The sequence below is a fragment of the Agelaius phoeniceus genome, chromosome 3, assembly GCF_051311805.1.
Source record: "Agelaius phoeniceus isolate bAgePho1 chromosome 3, bAgePho1.hap1, whole genome shotgun sequence".
Classification (NCBI taxonomy): Eukaryota; Metazoa; Chordata; class Aves; order Passeriformes; family Icteridae; genus Agelaius; species Agelaius phoeniceus.
Window position 1 is genome coordinate 20,094,499 of NC_135267.1, and position 18,644 is coordinate 20,113,142.

General features: G+C 44.5%; 1 protein-coding gene and 1 long non-coding RNA gene across 3 annotated transcripts in view; one reads left to right on the forward strand and one right to left on the reverse strand.

Moving 5' to 3' along the window:
* Positions 1 to 12: 12 nt before the first annotated feature.
* On the reverse strand, positions 13 to 14,774 carry LOC143693515 (uncharacterized). The gene is made up of 3 exons (XR_013181256.1): positions 14,458 to 14,774; positions 1,809 to 1,865; positions 13 to 479 (listed from the first exon to the last, which is right to left on the reverse strand). It is a non-coding gene; the product is annotated as an uncharacterized LOC143693515 (long non-coding RNA).
* Positions 13,429 to 18,644, forward strand: part of KCNQ5 (potassium voltage-gated channel subfamily Q member 5) — a 280,186-nt gene continuing 274,970 nt past the window's right edge. The window contains exon 1 of one of the 2 annotated variants that reach the window (XM_054630422.2): positions 13,429 to 14,513. In XM_054630422.2, the coding sequence (XP_054486397.2) occupies positions 14,158 to 14,513 (356 nt within the window). In that variant the 5' untranslated portion in view covers positions 13,429 to 14,157. The remainder of the gene's footprint in view (positions 14,514 to 18,644) is intronic. The other variant, XM_077174831.1, reaches the window with a different exon arrangement.

Genomic DNA, 18,644 nt, shown 5'->3' on the forward strand with positions numbered 1-18,644 from the left:
TCACAGCTCCTCTAGAAAAATTATTTAATATTAGCATTAACTTTTCCCTTGTTTATTTTTTAAACCCTTCATCCTAAATTGTTCTTAATTATCCTGCAGAGAAAGTTTTCTTTCAGGCAAATCCCTCTAGTGATCCTGCCACAAACCTGACATCATAGAAAAATGCTTGTCAAGCCCCATTCTGCTTGCCTCTAAGAGAGAACAATATGTCTGAAGCTAGTATCAAATCTCAACTTTACTCAGACAAAGCTGTCTGGAACAAAATGGACAGAAATGTGCTAAATGGCAGCATGGAAAATGCTGAACCCCTCTGGTAACACACCTGCTGAAGATGAGGGAACATGGTGGGGTGCTCATAGCTCCTTTCCAGATATCTCCTGTAGGTGTCTTTGCCTTTCTGTCTCCTTGGAAAGAGTTTGTGCCCTCTGAATAACTGAGCAAAGTTAGCGGTAGGTAAAGTAGGGTTTGGGGCTTCTTTTCTGCAGAAAAGAAGGACAACTTAGGGATCAATAAATGCCATGAAATTCTCTATTTAAATTAGAAAACAAAACAAAACAAAACAAACCCTGACAATTGCTATTTAATACCATTATCCCACTTGTAAATAGAGTCATAGAACTTTTCAGAATTTAAATCAGAAATAAAACAAATTTAAAGGTGTAGCAGTGGAGTAGACAACAACTTGTAGCAATCACAGGAGTGATATGGGAATATTTATTTTATATGTTAAAAAAAAAATAGATATGTTATTAAGCATTTTGTCAGAGCTTCGTGACAAGACCCTGAAATAATCACATTAGGAACCACAAAACCCATGATCCTTAGGGAGGCAAAGTCTTCCAGACCTTCTCTCTTTTTTTAAATATTATTCCCAAAGCAGAAGCAGATCCTGATGATTGGAGGAAGTAATATAGGTACTCACAGTTACACAGACAATTGAAATACAAAATCTTGGAGGAACGTATTTCATATGTGATAGTGGTATAAGTTTGTAGGGTAAGGCTGCATTTAAAGTAACAATAAATATAAATGCTTAGTCTTCCTTATATTATTCTGGCAGGAGGACTGCATGTAAATATTAAATTCATAATTTTGGTTTGTTTACCTGCAGTTTCATGTTTTTCAAGAAATTGTTAAGCTGCAGACTTCATTTTAAGTAATTGCTAACACCTGATCTAGTGCAATGGTTTGACAGCTGGAAAGTGTAACACAGAAAATGTGTAGGAATTTGCATTTCCACAGCCTAACACCAGTCAGACTTCTGCTACTCTGCTGCCTTTGTACCAGCCTCTTTCATCAGATCATGCATTTTAATGACAAAGCATTCAGTAATCAGTTTGAGAAGACTTAAAACCAGGGATAGAACCCGACCTTAAAAAATGCAAAAACCTGGAAATATTCTCCAGTGGGAAGCAATTAGAATACACAAAAGTTGGGTGTTATTGAATGCTGCAGGAGGCAAACAGAGCAGTGCAGCCATGGAAACCATCAGCAGGTCCTCTCTGGTGGAATGCACAGAACCTCGGAGGGATACACACAACTCCCAAAACTGCGCCTGCTTCCTTCCTCTGCTTCCTGCTTACTTCCTCTTCTGCCTTGAAATGAGTCATCATCAGTGAACAGGTGAAGAGGAACTGTCAATCAATACGCCTCTGTGGATTCCAGAGACAGGCTCCTGAAGTGCTTGTCAATAAAGAAAATTTGTTCTTTCCCCCATAAAATATGTATGATTTCTTAGTTACCTGAGGCCCCAAATCACAAGACTATCATTTTTTTAAAAAAATGGTGTCCCGCTTGAAATAATTTACCAGCCAGCAGATGAGTGCCCAAAAATGCCACAGTTTTCAGTAGAGGATACACAGCTTCTGAAAAGAAGCAGAAATCATATGCAAATGAGCCAAATAGGCAAAAATAGGTATTTTCATAACTCATAAACAGGTTCTAGCAAATAAATATAACCTACAAAAATCAACACTCCATTACTCTTGCCTTATTCTTTCTTAACTAGAGAACCATATGTGTTATAAAAACCCCTAAAATAACAAAAAAATAATGAGTGGTATGCATTACTGATGTCATTCCACTGAATCTAGCAGACACAGTGGGGAACAGAATCTGGATAAGCATCTCAACTACCCTTATTAGATGAGTACTACTTAAATAAAGTCCATTCAGCAATTGTTCCTGCAAACCCTAATCCTTTTAATATGTAATCATTAGTGGTAGTTATTAAGAAAAAAGAAAAAAAAGAAAAAAAGAAAAAAAGAAAAAGGAAAAAGGAAAAAGGAAAAAGGAAAAAGGCAAGGAAAGGCAAGGAAAAAGGCAAGGCAAGGCAAAGGCAAGGCAAGGAAAAAAGGAAATAAAAGAGGTTAAACTTAAGACTACTTTAAAACACATAAGATACCATACAAAATGGTATTGCAGAACCATTTGAAATATGTCAAAAAGAAATAGAAAAAAAAAACAGACAGCTTTCATTGTGTTTTTATAAACTCAACACATTCATATGATTAATATTTTGGAACTTTAAATAAGGAAGGAACTCCCTGTCTGAAATGTAATTGAATGTAATTGTTTCAGCATACTTTTACATGGACACTTTACATATCCTCTCCCTTAGGTAGTAGTTAAGACCAGCAATGTTGGTAAATCGTTGTGTAAGCAGCCACAGAAGTGTTTAACCATAACAGCATTAAATTCATGATGACCAAATTTAACATAAACCCCTGCCCTTTCCAATGATGTTTTTACTATCATTTACACATAAATCCAGTTACAGACATGATGGTGAAAGGACCGAATGGAGAGGGAGCCATACTTTTGATTTGTTTTGTGGGAGTTTTGGAGTTTTTCGTGGTAAGTTATTTTGGGGAGGGGTTGGGTTCTTTTAGTTTGGGTTGGGTTGAGTTTGTTTTTTTTTTCTGATTGCATCAATTTTCCTTTGAGGAATTACTTCACATGTATTAGGACACCCAGGCTGCTTGCGGGGGTGAGCGGGGCAGCAGGACATGTCCCGCTCTCCGCCCGCCCGCCGCTCCGCGCAGCCCCGCGGGCGGGAGCCGAGGGGTCCGCGCAGCCGGCCCGCCGCGGGACGCCACTGCCACCTGCTGAGGGCACTGAGACACTGACGGCCCCGGCCCCCGGCAGCCCCCCGGGGCCCCGAGGCCGCCCCCGGAACAGAATCGGATGGATCGGGGCACCACCGGGGCCGGGCGGTGCGGAGGATGCTGAGGATGCGGAGGATGAGGAGGATGAGGAGGATGCGGAGGATGCGGAGGGTGCGGAGGGTGCGGAGGGTGCGGAGGATGCGGAGGATGAGGAGGATGAGGAGGATGCGGAGGATGCTTTCGGCCCCGCACTCGGTTACAAGTTTTCACCCAGCAGCGCTAAAGACGGTGTCAAATACGGATAGATTTAGGGCCACTGGTTTTCTTTCCTTTCCCTCCCCACAGCTTCTCAGTTTACCAGCTCCAGGTTTCTAAAGCAGACGGTTGGGATGTCTTAAGTGAAATTAAATGTTTAGTGCCTTCATGGCTGTGGAGCATCTCCACAATGTGTGTTTTACTGTAATTTTTTTTGCCTTTAAAAAAGCACATTGTTTGCTTTCAAAGATGTGCTTTAGGAAGAGAATGTGTCGCTTCAGTGAGCAGCAAATAATTATGCAAGAGAAGGTAAGGTTACACAGTGGAAATTATTACTACTAACTAATGTGGTGCATGAGCCCAAAATGCCTTTAATAAAGCTTCTCAACCAAAATCAATGGGAAAAAATATCATCACATACCATATTAATGAAAGAAAACCTGTTTGTTTTGTAACAGGGAATAAGATCCTAATCAAGATTACTTAGGGTCTAAAGCAACATTGGTCTTCCAAAATTGTCCCCAGCATTGTAAATGCTCCCCTCTTTTGAAAATAAAGTTGGTAATTCCTTGTCAGGTGAGCAGAAATAAGCAATAAAATGTTTATTACTTTCTGAAGCCCATTTGTTTCAGCAGGAAACTGCCTCCACTGTTACGCTACTCAAGTGTACAGATTCACTCTGGAAACGGAGAGGTATCCTTATCTGTATGGATTTAAATATGGAAAGAGACAGTGAATGGAAAGAACAACTTCAATAAGATATTTTAGGTTACAACTGAATCGTGTGTTTATGGCCCCAGACAGTGTGCTCTGCAAAATGTTCCAAAACACTCATCTCTAAGCTTTCAGCTATTTCTCCATTCTGCTCCAAATGCTCTGTGAAACATTTTAAAGAAGAAGAAGAAAAAAAATGAAAACAAGGTTTTCTATCAGCATCTTACATAAAGAAGATAGAATAATTATGATAACCATTTATGACCGAGTTTTAAGGCAGATTGTTGGTTTTACTTACCACCCATGTTTATCACTTAGGCCATCGTTTCTTTTTGAAATATGTAAGAGTTTTGCCTCCAGTACATGATCTTTACACTATAAAAGCCATTTTAGAACCATAGTTTTATAGTGAACCTTTTAGAAGATAATGGCTTAAATTTCTAGTTTACCTCTTTATGGCAGTGATAGGATAGCTGCTTCTATAAACCAATCTAGATAATATGTCATATCTCTCTTCAGCAGCTACTGCACACACGATATAGGAAACTCTCCTGCTACTGGTTACTCATTAAAGTTAAGTGGTAGGGATCCACATGACAAGGTTAAGTTTCAACACTTTAAACCCTGCTGAAAGTTGCCAATAATAATGTTTAATTTTCATTCCAAGCATTTATGGTATCGTCAACTTGAGCTGGTAGTTTTCTTCTTCTCTTTAGTTGGAACCCATGAACCTCCCTGCAGAATAAAAATCTTAAGGCAGAATAACAAAATAGAGGCAGGATTTGACCCCTATTTAAATTAAACAACATAAATGGGTTTAATGGGAATGTCCTATTAACCAGTGGTAAAGTTTGATCAGGATTTTCAAAAAGGGCTAAAGATTTCAACACCCTAGCAGGGAAATGTTAACAAAAACATGATATTCAAATTGGGAGCACTCAATGCTTTCTTTAAATGGTCCACTATGTAGGTCAATTAAAATAACTATTCCCTTATAAAAAAAAAATAAAATGCTTCCTTTTTATTTGTGGATAATAAAGTTTCCAACAAATCATCACCCACAATATCTTGATACTGAAAAGTCATGCTGCAAAAATTTCAGCCAAGTTCAAACCATCTCACAAGGAAAAGAAAGAGATGAGAAAAGGAAGGATGTTTGCTATGGCAGGGAGGGCTGGAGAAAGGAATGGGAAGTCAATGGGCTTCAGGGAGCTGGGACCCAGGGTAGAGACAGGGCAGGCACCTGGTCTTGTGCTGTTCTTCAGGGTTGTGCTCACATGGGACTGTGCTATGATGCCTCTCCTGCTCATTCTCCTGTCATTCTCTCTGCTCCTGTCTCTTTTTTAGTGAGGCAATTGGAGGAGCTATTACATGGAAGGCAGATACCACTGCTATCCTTTCAACCCTCTGCCCCCTGCACGTCAGGTTTGTGATTTTGCAGCAGGGGCAGGGTATCAGCAGTGATAGATGCTTACGTGTCCTTAGAGTATTGACCAGGTCAAACTTATCAATGGGTTTTTATTTCACAGGGTAGGTCATAAAGTATTCATTGCCCAAGGTCATCTAGACTCATGGAATATTTTAGATTGGAAAGAACTTCTAGAGGTCATCTACTTCAACCTGCCCAACACAAGTTTATGCTGGGTTCCTTGAGGCCGGCTAAGCTTTGAAAAACTCCAAGGACAGAGATTTCACAACCTATATGGGCACCTGTGCCAGTGTCTGATCACCCTCATGGTAAAATATTGTGGGATTTTCCTTATACCTATATTTGTACATTTTGTTTTTCATGCAAATACTTGCCTAGTAAGTCTGGTCTATAGCATTTAATCATCCTCTCTGAGCCCTACAAGGATATTAAAACCCACATTTGGCTCCTATGTTTCCTTGCAGACAATGACATATGTGGATGCATAAAACAAGATAGCTTTAGATATATCACAGCTTTAATTTTGTTCCACTTTGAAGTGAAATAATTACTTCCAACATTTCTCTAGTGATAATGTTAGATCATCCCTTTGAGCATTGTGGGGAAAAACCCTGTTCTGAACTATCATCTCATTCCCCATGTTTATAATTCCTGCTTATCTGTCGTAAATTCTCTCACTGTTGTTCCTGTCTTACAGCCTCACTAGATCACCTAGATTCCTCTTAACATTTCCCTTCTTGTTTCTCACCTTTCTCCTGATTAAGATTTCTGAAGTGCATGCTTGAGGATTCGATTTAAGAACATGTGTAAGTGCTGAACCATGCCTGTAGAAGCAAAAGAAGGTATTCTTTTCTGAAGTGCTATGGTTCCAACAGCTCCTACTGAGTGTCTTTACTCATCCAACAGGAGCTCTTGAGGGCCCTATCAACCTTAGACACTCTTGACTCCACCTCTTTGTGGTTTACCTCATGACAGGAATGAATCTCAGTGAATTCAACACAGTGGTAGAAAGGAGGAGTCTCACACATACTGTTCCTACTGAAGGTTTCCAACCTGTCCTCTGATACACTGATGGAAGCACACACTGCCAGAGTTCTCATCTATTGCTGCTTTCTGTGGTGCCTCTAGCTTATGAGTAAGTTCTTGTTATGTCACCTGAGTGACTCAGAGGGCACATCTTACTCAAATTCTTTGAGGATCATAGGGGCTGTCAAATTATTTGAACCAGCACATCAAAAAGGCCAAATATCTTTACAATTTTATGAAAAGGGGAGTGAATTAATTTTTTTATTTCAAAATGCACCTTCAGAATATATTAGGTTAGTGATTAAATGTCATTTAGAAAGAATGTTACTTCAGTAACAATGAATTACAATAATTTGTTTTGAGTCCTACATTTATGCTATAAACAAAACTTCAGATGCAAGAGCATTTGTATGCAAACGAACAACTGATGATCTTTAGACAACATAAAATCCCTCTTAGAACTTCAGAGAGACTAGATGACAGTAGACTCTGTGCTTTAGCCCCTAAAATTTTAAGTCCTATTTCAAGACCAGAAACCAGACTGCTATGATAGGACTAGGCCATCTCAATAATACATGAAATGTATCAGCATCTTCACACGAGGGTCAGAGAAGCCAGGGCACCAAAGACAGAACCTTTTAAACTCTCCAGAAGCACACAGACAGCATCTCCTCTTGTGTCCCATACATGAAATTAGTGATGCTGCCAACCTGTCCCAGTGGTCAGTGGTCAGAGCACTCCCTCCAGCCTCAACATGGCTCTGCTGCCCAGGAGCAGCACCTGGAGATGTTCAGAAGTTCTCAAGTATAAGAACTCGGAGGCAAGAGCACCTGAAGCAGTTGGCTCTCTCCATGCTACTCTGCACAGATTTTCATTAAAATTGTTTGGACCATGGAGAGTAAAGGTGAGCACATCTCCACTATCTACTAGGTAGAATATAGAAACAAACAACATAAATGTCAATTAGGTTCCACTTGAATCCAGTGAAGACGGAGGTACTCCTCTGTATTTTCAGAAGAAAAAAAAATAAGGTGATTCTAAAATATTAATGTCCAAAAATGTCAATGCTTCAAAGATTAGGCCACAGTGGGATAGGAATTTTCATAATCAGAGCTGCCATAGTACAATGGAAAGAGATGTGCAGAGATGGAGAGAGAGGAGGTGGCCAGAAGTCCATGTTTGGTAAATAATAAAGGTCACTGTAGTTTAAAAGAAAAGCTCATAATGAGATACACCTCATATATTTTGATATTTTATCTGCCACCAGTTTTATTCAGGTACATCTCTGGATGCCTAAGATGCCATATCACTGTGTTTTAAAGAAATTTTGCTAACTCTAGGGATCAAATGAAGCTTTCACAAAATATTTTCTCCATACCAAAAGAAACCAGAAATAAGTCCAAACAACAAGATTTTTACTTTCCTGCACTAGAAATCTGGGAAAAAAAAATCCTCTTGATGAATTTCTCAGTATCTGTATTCTGACCTTGCAGGATTTTTTCAAGTCTGCTGGGGGTTGTTATCATGCCTGCTGGAAGGAACTGCTGACATGCAAGCTAACCAAATTATACTCTTCTGCTTGAAAACAAGCAATTTTGAAGACAATGTCCCAAGGATCTATTTTCATATGTAGAAACTGTGTTAGGCTATAAAATCTGCAATAAACATTGACATTTTTGATTGGCATGTTTTTTTCAGAACTTCTAGGTATTTCAAGAAGTATTATTTAGAAAATCCATGTATTCCAAGAAAACAAACTGTCCTATCTGAAAAAAACCCCACTCATATTCTATTCTATTTGTATTATATTCCCAGTTTGGGACTGTAAACTGTTCTGCAGTTCTCGGTATACCCTCTGGTTTTGTCTTTTTTCTTTTCCTTTTCTTTGGCACATGACTTCTTTTGCTAGATTAGAGTGGTAGTGGTCTGTGGCAGGGTTTGCATCTTTCAAGACTTATGGCTTTGCTTTGTCACCAGGCTGCTTGTTTGGGAGTCCAGATAGTTGCATCACAGAGGGGGAAGGGAGGGAAGGAAGGAAGGAAGGAAGGAAGGAAGGAAGGAAGGAAGGAAGGAAGGAAGGAAGGAAGGAAGGAAGGAAGGAAGGAAGGAAGGAAGGAAGGAAGGAAGGAAGGAAGGAAGGAAGGAAGGAAGGAAGGAAGGAAGGAAGGAAGGAAGGAAGGAAGGAAGGAAGGAAGGAAGGAAGGAAGGAAGGAAGGAAGGAAGGAAGGAAGGAAGGACCACAAAATAGTAAACAAACAAACAAACAAACCATCAAAAAACCCCAGAAGGCAAAAGAGGAAATAAAGGAGATGAACAGTACAGCTATTTAGGAGAGCAGGTCTTGGGCTCAGATAATGACTTTACAGGGATGTATGCCTTATTAATGGAGAGTCATGTTTAGCTATTTATTTAAGTAGGAATCAATTGAATAAATTAATTCCCTTATCAGGGATTAATATCTGATGAGTAACAGGAAATACTAGAAGTCAGGGAGCAAAATGAACATTTTTCCAGACAGGCCAGTCAGCACAGAAGTAAGGCCCAGAATTTCTGCTGTTGATCATGACCAGGTGAGGAGAGGAGGCCAAATTGTTCCTCTAGCTGGGAAGGAGCCAAGAGCTCCTGGCAGAAGAAGGGTCCATTACTGGCACTTTGGGAACTGGGCTTGGTTTTTAGAGGTGTAGTTACCAGGCAGAAGTGTTTCTAGCATACCTGCAGGCACGGGTACTGTGAGTAAGCCACCCATGTCTTGTCTTCTGATTAATTTAGCCTGTGCTGGTAGTAACACAGAGAGGGACTGCTTGGAATGAAAGTCTGGTCGCAGGACAGGTCTTTGTGGAGGCAGGTCTTCCTCAAAGTTTACACCTCATAGCAGTTTAACATCAAAATCAACATATAAATGAGACACCAAACTAAATTTCTTTTGAAGGTACTCCCTTGCATTCAGAGTTAAGGGACCTCATGAAGAAGGGAAAGTTGAGAAAGCAAGCAAGCCATCTTTTCTGCTAGTTCAGTGTATGAATGCCTCATGCTATTGACAGTCTTGCTTCTTTAATTTATGTGAAAAAGCTTGCAGGAGAATATCCCAACATCTTGGAATATTAGTGCAATGTATTCCAACACTTTTAATATTAATATCAGAGCCCCGCTACAGCTGCGAGCATGTTCCATGTGCTGACTGGACAGTGTAAAATGTGCATCCTAACATGCTGTTCACCTCATCTGACATTTTGCTCATGGTTTATTATTCAATAGTAATGCTTGATTTGGGTTTTCCTGGAGGTGCATACCATGTATTGTAGGCTACACAACAAACAGGTCAACATAATAAATGAATTATTCCTAACACCTATGTGCTTTGAAAACTTATTCCTGACTCTTGTACTCCTGTCACCAAGAATAGCTATGAGTATCCCCTCCTCCATACAATTAGGCAGAAAGCTAAAAATCTTACAAAGAGGTGCAAAACTAGAGCATCCATGATACCTTGCACTATTATATAACGTGAAAAAGGTTATTAACAAGGAACTCAAAGGAACTCAGAACATGATACCACAGTAAACCGACCTTTGCAAGGTGCTGCTACAGAGGCCCCCAGCTTGCACTCTGGCTGCTTTTCTGCTTCAAGCAGCCACAGTGGGTACGTGATTTCTACTGTTCCCTCTTTTGCTGCTTTTGAGCATCTTACATTGCTTCATAAATTTATGTTAACAACCCCTCTCTCTGTGAAAAAATTGCTACCACCCCCTGTGACAGATATGTAATTCAGGCACAAAGACAGAGAGATTCTTCAAATCCATATAAATATTAAAAGCTGCATATAGGTGCTCAGCTGGTTTTCATCAGCTTGGTAAGCATCTGTCAGTGACTTGAGGCAACTACATGCTCAGATGCTTTGGATTTGATGTGGATAGGCTACAGATCCTATCTTTCCTGGCACCATGGAGCAAAGCAGTGAACTCGGCCTCCTGAATTCTGGTCAGTGTCCTCTAACATGGCTGGTCTTCCTTTCCCTCTTTGTTTTTACCCTGTAACAAAGTTCTTCTTCTATTACTATCTACCCTGTGTCATAATTAAACCAAGTGTATTTCAGTATTCCTGTTACCTATTTACAAACTTAGTCATTGTGAAGGCTTGCTTAAAATTCTAGTGTAGCTATCCCCAAAACTGCCTTAGTAGATGCCTTAGAAAATAAGTGTATGAGCTCCAGCAAAAAAAAAAAAAAAAGTTATAAATAAGGGAATAAGAGACTACCATTGCTGTTTAAATTGCTTCCTCTCTTTAAGTAAAATAAAACCAGAAACATTGATGTAAGACAATATATCAAAAGTAACTCATTGGAAAGAAACCCCTGAAAATACCAAACATATGTGACATTTGGTTCCTGATCAAAAATGATTATATGTATCAACTGATCCTTCCAAAAGTCAGGATATGTAACATTTGATGTACACATTTGGAAAATGCAATTCAATCTTGAAACCTGTCTTTTAAAATCCAGAAGAATATGTTGTTGGTATTTGCCATAAAGCTCAGCAATAGTGACTCTAAAGCTGCACTTTAGCATGCCATTTTCCTTGTCCCTCTGCAGGTGTGATATACTGTACCTGCAGCCTTGAGAAGCCAAGATTCCTTGGGATGTTCTTGCCTTGGAGATTTCGTCAAGTAGATCCTCTTACTGACATCTGAACCCAGGATGACCTTGGACCATGCGGACATGCTAGAATTTCACACGACTCATCTCTGGAGGTATTATATAGTCTGAAGCCAAAATATCAGGGGAATTTGTTGTCCTATAAATACAGACCTGTATTTTGCAATAAATACTTAGATGAGAACTAGCTTTGTTGCATAGCACAGCCCCTGTGCCTGCCAGAGGGCTGGCAGCTGCCTGGTCTCCATATTCAACCAGCAGATCATGCCCTGGTTATCTGACATATGAACAAGTAGGGATAAAAATAATTACCATAAATGTCTTCTCATAATACATACTTTTAAAAGGATTTATTTAATAACAGATAACAGATGGGAAAATACACTTGTTCCCACACTGTAAAAATTAAAAAATTCATCACTAAGTGTATTACTTTTGTTAGCTTCTAGTTCTTCTGGAATCTATGGCTACATTTCAATATTGGCTCAGTTTGTGCTCACCGACTGTTTTCCTTATGATTATTTAAATTAATTGATGATTTTAAGCACCACTAGAGGGCACAGAATTATAACAGTATTTCTTAATGGATCACAAAAAGTACATCAGGAACTGGAGTTCAGTAATGTTCATAGTTTATTGGCCCAATCCTCAGTTTAAAGCCTCATTTCTATCAACAGTGATGCCCGTGTGCTGCTGTGAGCTGTGCCATTGCCCACACCAGCAATTAAACAAAGCTCAGGGGTTAGTGCCCCTGGGACAGAGGCCTGGCTCAGTGGGTTGGACTGACTATGTGCTCTCAGTTGAAGTTTGGCTTTCCAGAATTTCAGGATCAGCCCTCAAATCAAAGTGACTAAGGCCACTAGAGTTTAAATCTAAGCATGATTCTGGAGGAGTGGCTGATGGTAAAGGCATGCTGTACATCTTCAGCTGTAAATGAGTACACAGGGATGAGAAAAATTAAGAGTATAAACACTTGCGTATATCAAACCAGGGAAATGCAAACAAGTAGTAAATGAAGGATTAACTAACACAATTTACAATTCAAAGAAAGAAGAGTAGATATGTGCCACTGGAAAGCTTAAATATTAATGGGATTTCTGTGGATAGTTGTATCAACTACTTAACATCTGTTTTGACATGTGTGCTGTTTCTGCCATCCCTTATCACGAGTCTGAGTGGCCACTGTGGTTCACATGTTAAAAAGTTCCTGTCTAAACTGGCCTGCAGTGGAGGAGAAAGTGTAGGGAAGACAGGAGGACGTTTAAACTCATCATTCAAAGACATCTGATTGAGTGGCATTGGACACACTGTAGCAACGAATTACTACTGGTGATGTGTCCATGTTGCATTAGTAGGGACACAAGTTAATGTTCACTGCCAGAATGTGAAATGAGTCTTACAGTTTCTTCTTTTCTGGGAGTTGAAGACCATGCGTTAATCGAAGCTCAAGAGCCTGGCCTCTAACTAGCCAGCACAAAGGAAAAAAACCCCGAAAATTAATTTCTGAATGTTTCTATTGAATTTCGCTTAACATTAGCATACACCTTACTGTTTTTCATTAACACTTCAGGAATTAATGTCACGTTTTCACATCGTGGCGCTCAGGCTGCAAAACCAGTGACATGCAGCTATTTCTCGTGAAGTGGGTGCCGAAGTGCCGGGGGCGGCTCGTCCTGTCCCCGGGGCAGCGCGGGGCTCCCAGGCATCGCCGGGGCACGGCCGGCGCTGCCGAGCTGCGGCCCCAGGAGCGGCACGGGCGCCGATTGCCCGCAGCAGGCGGCCGCGGGGTGCGGGGGGAGTGCTGGGGGATGGCCGGGGGTCGCCCGCCGAGCACGGCCGATAACCCACGGGCAAAGCGGGCGCGGTGCGGCGGCCGGGCGGGCAGCGCGGTGCAGCCGCGCCTGCGGGTGCCTGGGTGGGTGGTGTTTTTTTCCGCAAGCTCACCTTGATGCGGCGGGGCGTAAAAGGGCCGCGCTCGGCAGGGGGAGCATCGCTGTCTCGGCGCAGCGCGGACACCGAGCGGCGGCACCGCTGCGCTCCGGCCGCACCACGCCGGGGCCGGAGCTGACGGGGGCCGTGGGGGAGCCCGCGGGAAGGGCAGGCCGGCCGCTGCCCCTGGGATCTGCTGTCTCGCCGCCGCACGAGGCCGGGACACGGCGGAAGCGCCGGAGCGGCGTGCCGGGCCGCGCCGCCCCCTCGGGGGGACACCCGGCGGCTCGTCTGCGCTGCCCCGCCCGGGCCAGCCGCGCTCCCTGCCGCAGAGGGGGTCCCGCCGCCGGCCGATCCTCCCCCGCGCCGCCGCCGGGACTTACGGCACTTTTGTTACTTTCTCGGACTTACATGGACATTTCCCGGGAGCGCGCGTAGAACGCGGGCGCCGCGTCCCGCCAGCCGCTCTCCGCCCGCCTCACCGCGGGCACTGCCGCTGCCTCTGCCGCTCCCTCCCCGGGACGCGAAGGCTCCCGGCGGCGCGGCCCCCGCCTGCCCCCACCGGCCCGCCCGCCTCGCCGACTTTCTCCGCCGCTCGGAGCGAGAGCAACAGCTTGCCCGGCCCGGCCGAGCCAAACGACGCGGGAGGCAGCGAGGGAGCGGGCGGCGGCGGGCACCGCCGAGCCGCGGCCTCTCCGCCGGAGCCGCGAGGAGCTGCCCTCCCTCCCTCCTCCCCGTCCCGGGCCGCGGAGCCACGCCGGGCGGCGCTGCGGGGACCGGCGGCGGGGCCCCGCCGCCCGGGAGGAGAGCGCGCCCGGGGGGGCGCCCGCTCCCTCGCCGGGGCCCCCGCGAAGCTGCCGCAGGCCGGCCCGCCGCGCCGGGCGCCCAAAGTGGCCCGCGCCCCCGCGCCCCGCGGGCGCCGCCCGGAGACCCTCGGCCCCCGCTGCCTCTTGCGGGCTGCTGCCGCGGGGTGCCTGGCCGCCGCCGCCCGCGCCCTGCTCCGCCGCGGCCCCGGCGCCCGCTCCGGCGCCCGGGGTGATGCCATGCCCCGCAACCACGGCGGCGGGGAGGAGGGCGGCTCCGCGGGGCTCTGGGTGAAGAGTGGCGCGGCAGCTGGCATGAAGGATGTGGAGTCGGGCCGGGGCAGGGCGCTGACGAGCTCAGCGGCCCGCGGCGACGGCCTGCTGCTCCTGGGCACCGGCGGCGCGGCCGCCCCCGCCGGGCTGCGGGAGGGCCGCCGCGAGAAGCACGGCGCCCGCATGAGCCTGCTGGGGAAGCCGCTGTCTTACAGCAGCGGACCGAGCTGCCGCAGGAACGCCAAGTACCGCCGCCTGCAGAACTACCTGTACAACGTGCTGGAGCGGCCCCGCGGATGGGCCTTCGTCTACCACGCCTTCGTGTGAGTACCGACCCGCTCCCCTCTCCTCCCGTCCTGTCGCGTCCTGTTCTGTCCCGACCCCTCCCGTTTGTTCCACGGGCTGCCTCCCACATCTGTCCTGAGCAGCGCCCCGCCGCACGGCGCGGCTGGTACCTCCCCGCCTGCCCCTCCGGTCCCCGGGCATCACTCCTGCCGGGACACGGGGAGGACGAGTATCCCGCGAGTCGCGCCGAAAGTGCCCGGGAGGAGTCAGCGGAGGAGCGGGAGCCGCTGCCACCTGCGGCGCGGCTCTCCGCGGGCGGCGGGAAATCCCGCACAGCCCTAGGTGGGAGGTGATGGGGGGAAAGCTCGATTCACCCGGCAGAGAACCTGCGGGGAGCACGGCGGGGAGCACGGCGGGGAGCACGGCGGGGAGCACATGCTCGCTGGTCTCCCGGGCGCCCGAGGCAGCCGGTTTGCGCGGGGGGAGACTGCGCGGTGCTCCCGCTGATGCCGCACTCCGGCCTCGAGATTAGACGGAGCGTGGGGTGCCGGCGGCTGCCGGGTGCTCCCCGCGGCGGCGGGGCACACTGGGTACTCCAGCGGTACCCGCGGCCCCTGTCCTGCCGAGCGGACACCGAGCGCTGCGCGGTTTGAAAAGTTACCGCCGCGGAGCCGCAGCGCTCGGTTCTGCCTCCAGAGTGTTTTCCGGGCGCGCCTGGTCCCCGCCTCGCAGGGAGTGCGGGTGACGGCGCCTTCCCACGCGGGTGCTCGCCGCGGGATGCTGCGCCTCAGGTGCGGCCACCTGCCGCTGGCAGCGTGCAGCGAGCGGCCGCCGGTGCCTGCCGCTGCTGAGCTTTGATCTCAGCAAGTGACGGTTCCTGTCCCACTCATCCTGAAAAAGCCCGTGAGGGAAATATATGTCCCGTCCCATCTCTCAGCGGAGAGCGGTACTGTCACCGCGCTGAGAAACTTGTGCTGCTTTAACTTCAAGAGGCTTGCCCGGGACACCTGTGCGAGGGGACCCGGGGCTGTCGCTGCTTGCAGTATCCTTGGGGTCAGCCATGCTCCTCAGTTCATTAGCAATCCTCTGTTTTTATGGGGTTTGTTAGTATTCGGGGGAAAGGCCCTACTCAAAATCCTTTTTGATGGCTGAGCAAAACATGCAGCAAAGTCTGTCAAGGAGCCGTAACAGTGGATCATATTTATGGGTGAAAACGTGATCAACTACAGAGGAAGGAAGTTAAGCATTCCTGTATTGGGGATATAACACAATTTATTGTTATGTCTGACTATAGGAAATACATCATAAACGAATCAGAATATTTAACTGATAAGCTGTAAGTAACTGTATTTGTTCCATGATAGTCATGGAAATCAAGCTAGCGGCTGCAGCATCTTGGCTAAAAAAGCAACTGTTCCCTAAAAGCTGTTTGACAGCATAAATAGTGCTCCTCTCCCAGCAGTCGGGGAACCCTCAAATCTTACTTTAAAAGCAGCTTGTTGTAGGTAAAAATGTGCCAAAAACATGGCAGTCTGATTAATAAGGTACTTTGTGGATAGATTCATTTAGTAGATGACAATTACTATAGACAGCAAGTAATAGAAATGTGCTTTATGTCATATATTATTCAGTAAAAGAATTTTTGTCCACTTAGAGGATCTTCCCATTATTTCTGTTTTACTCTTAAAATCAACTCTTACACCCAAAATGTTCTTCTTGGAGGGCATTTATTTGGTACATTTTGCTGTCTGGGTCCTTACAGGTGTTTTCCTGTGGCCTAGATGGATGTTAATTAGTATGGCAACAACCACCAAAATATGTACTAGGAATCGTTTTATGTCAGTGCCTGAAGTTGCCAGCCAAAATATTCAAATGATAGTTTTTGACCTTTTTGTTTGAGTTCATGATAGAAATCTTTAAAACCAGAAAAGTTCGAGTTGGAAATACAGCCGAGAAGTTTAAACCTTAAAAAAAAAAAAAAAAAAAAAAAGGTGGTAAATTTCCAAACGGAGTGAAGTCATGACACAGCAGCGCTGTAAACAAGGAAGATTGCCAGCTGCGTTTAGATAATTGCCTGCATAGAAAGAGTGCCAGTTTTAATTTTTAATTGCAAATGGCAATTTTGGCAAATGTAATGCCAGCATTACATCTTTTATCTGAACAGATCTGTGTGAAAGAGCTTGAAACACTACTGTAGTATAAGACACCTAGTAATAATATTACCTTAAAGTATCTGTCACTGATACAGTGTTTAAGGTGCATTTGAAGTTCCATTGGATTTCAGTTTGACAGCCATCCTTGTTGCCAGTGATGCCGCAGTCTACAAATTATTTTAATGTGTTTGTATAATTCTGATTTAATCACAGTATCATATTTATGGTGTTCCAGGCTCATTTTTTTCCAGCCACTTGATTGAATATAGTTGCATCTTGGAAAGCAGACTTTCTTACAGAATTAAAAACCAAACCAAAACAAAAAAGCCACAGCTATTTGAGAAAAGAAGTCTTGAGACGAGCAGCTTAGAGTTGCAAAGACATTACAAAGTACGTGGAGGAGATGTCTGTTTCTACCAGTGCTAAGCTATTCTTGACTGCAGTGGAGCCCGTTATAGCTCTGTACTATTCCTGTTACAGGAATGGGCTATCTGGGGTGAGACCTTTTCAGTAGATCATTGGTCTCCTGAAACCTCACTCTGATATGCAGGTTGAAGTCATGCAAGGGTGGTTACAGAGTTTTGGTTCTAAAGGCTTTGATCTAGCAGTTTAGATTTGTGTGTTTGTTTTTTAAATAAGAACTGGGTAATTAAAGATTTGTTACAAATAAGAAATCATTCATGCAGTGATATCAGTGATATTTTAATGTATCACTCCCATAGGGAAAAACACTTCAGAGCTGAGAAGTATGCCCAGTTAACTCTTCTTTTTTGTTCTTGCCCTTTCAAATAAGATAAAAATAGGCCAGCCACCTAAGGAATGAGTGTTGTGACCTACATTCAGAAGTCAATTGGTTAGTTTATTTGTAAATACAAACCTGCCAGATTCTAGAAAAGACAGCTATTTTGCAAACTTCTGCAGCTAGGGGAAGAAGTTACTCTTGAGCAAAGGCCTTTGATTTCAGTAAAGTTGTGCTGGGGAGCAGAGCCATAAATGACATGTTTCTTGAATCCTTTTTTGTGTGCCTCAGTAGTTCTTTACATTGAAACTCCTATTAAAATTTAAGATCTTTCCTGCAAGTTTTTGAAAACCTTTATTTCAGATACCGCTTTATGCCACACCACATCACCTACACGTGGAGCAATGTGCATATTTAACACGTGTGCTTACTTTAAAAGGCTGTGATATTGTAACTTTTCAAAAGCATTGTCTTGGAATGTCACAGGACTTCTTTGTGTTATTGCTGTTGCAGTTTATTATGGCTTGTTTGGTGTGATAAAAATGTGCAGCCATTGCCTTAGAATGATCAAAGGGGAATTCCAGACTTGTTGCAAATTTAACTCTGGGTTTCATCTTCAGTTATCATAAGGGCTTTGTATTATTTTTGCTCTTAATTGACATTCTGAAAATGAGATGGCATGAGATGTTCAGAAAAAAAATACTGCTCTTTGATACTGTTTATACTGGTAGGATATAATTAGTTGCATAAGTTTCCTAATTTAACATGTTGGATTTATTTCAGGAATAATAAAATTCCTGTTTCTTACTGACTTCTTTGTAATGTATTCCATGCAGAAGTCTTTGACGTTTGTTGTGGGGATGTCCTTCTCTTTACAAAGCTACCAACTTTTGCTCTGGAAGCTTCTGAATTCCAAATCACACATCTGGATGTGTGCACAAGGATGGTAGCACGTTGCATGGCCTGTATTGATAGGTTTTCATGGACATCCCCCACTGACCACTGCAGAAGAAAAGATGCAGTGTTAGCTGAATTGCAAGAGCCTGTATGGTATTATTCTTGTCTTTTGCGTTATTGATGGAAAAAAGATCGAAAAATTATTTCTGGAAAAAATGTAATGATGCTATCAAAGATTTAACTAGCTATTTTATCATTCCAGATCTGCTGGAAAGGATATAGCTCAGAAATGATCAGGATGGCTATTGACCAGCAGGTCTTTGCATGTGAGCTAACAGAGCTGCATCACACCATGCCCTTGGTATAATAATGGAGGCTCC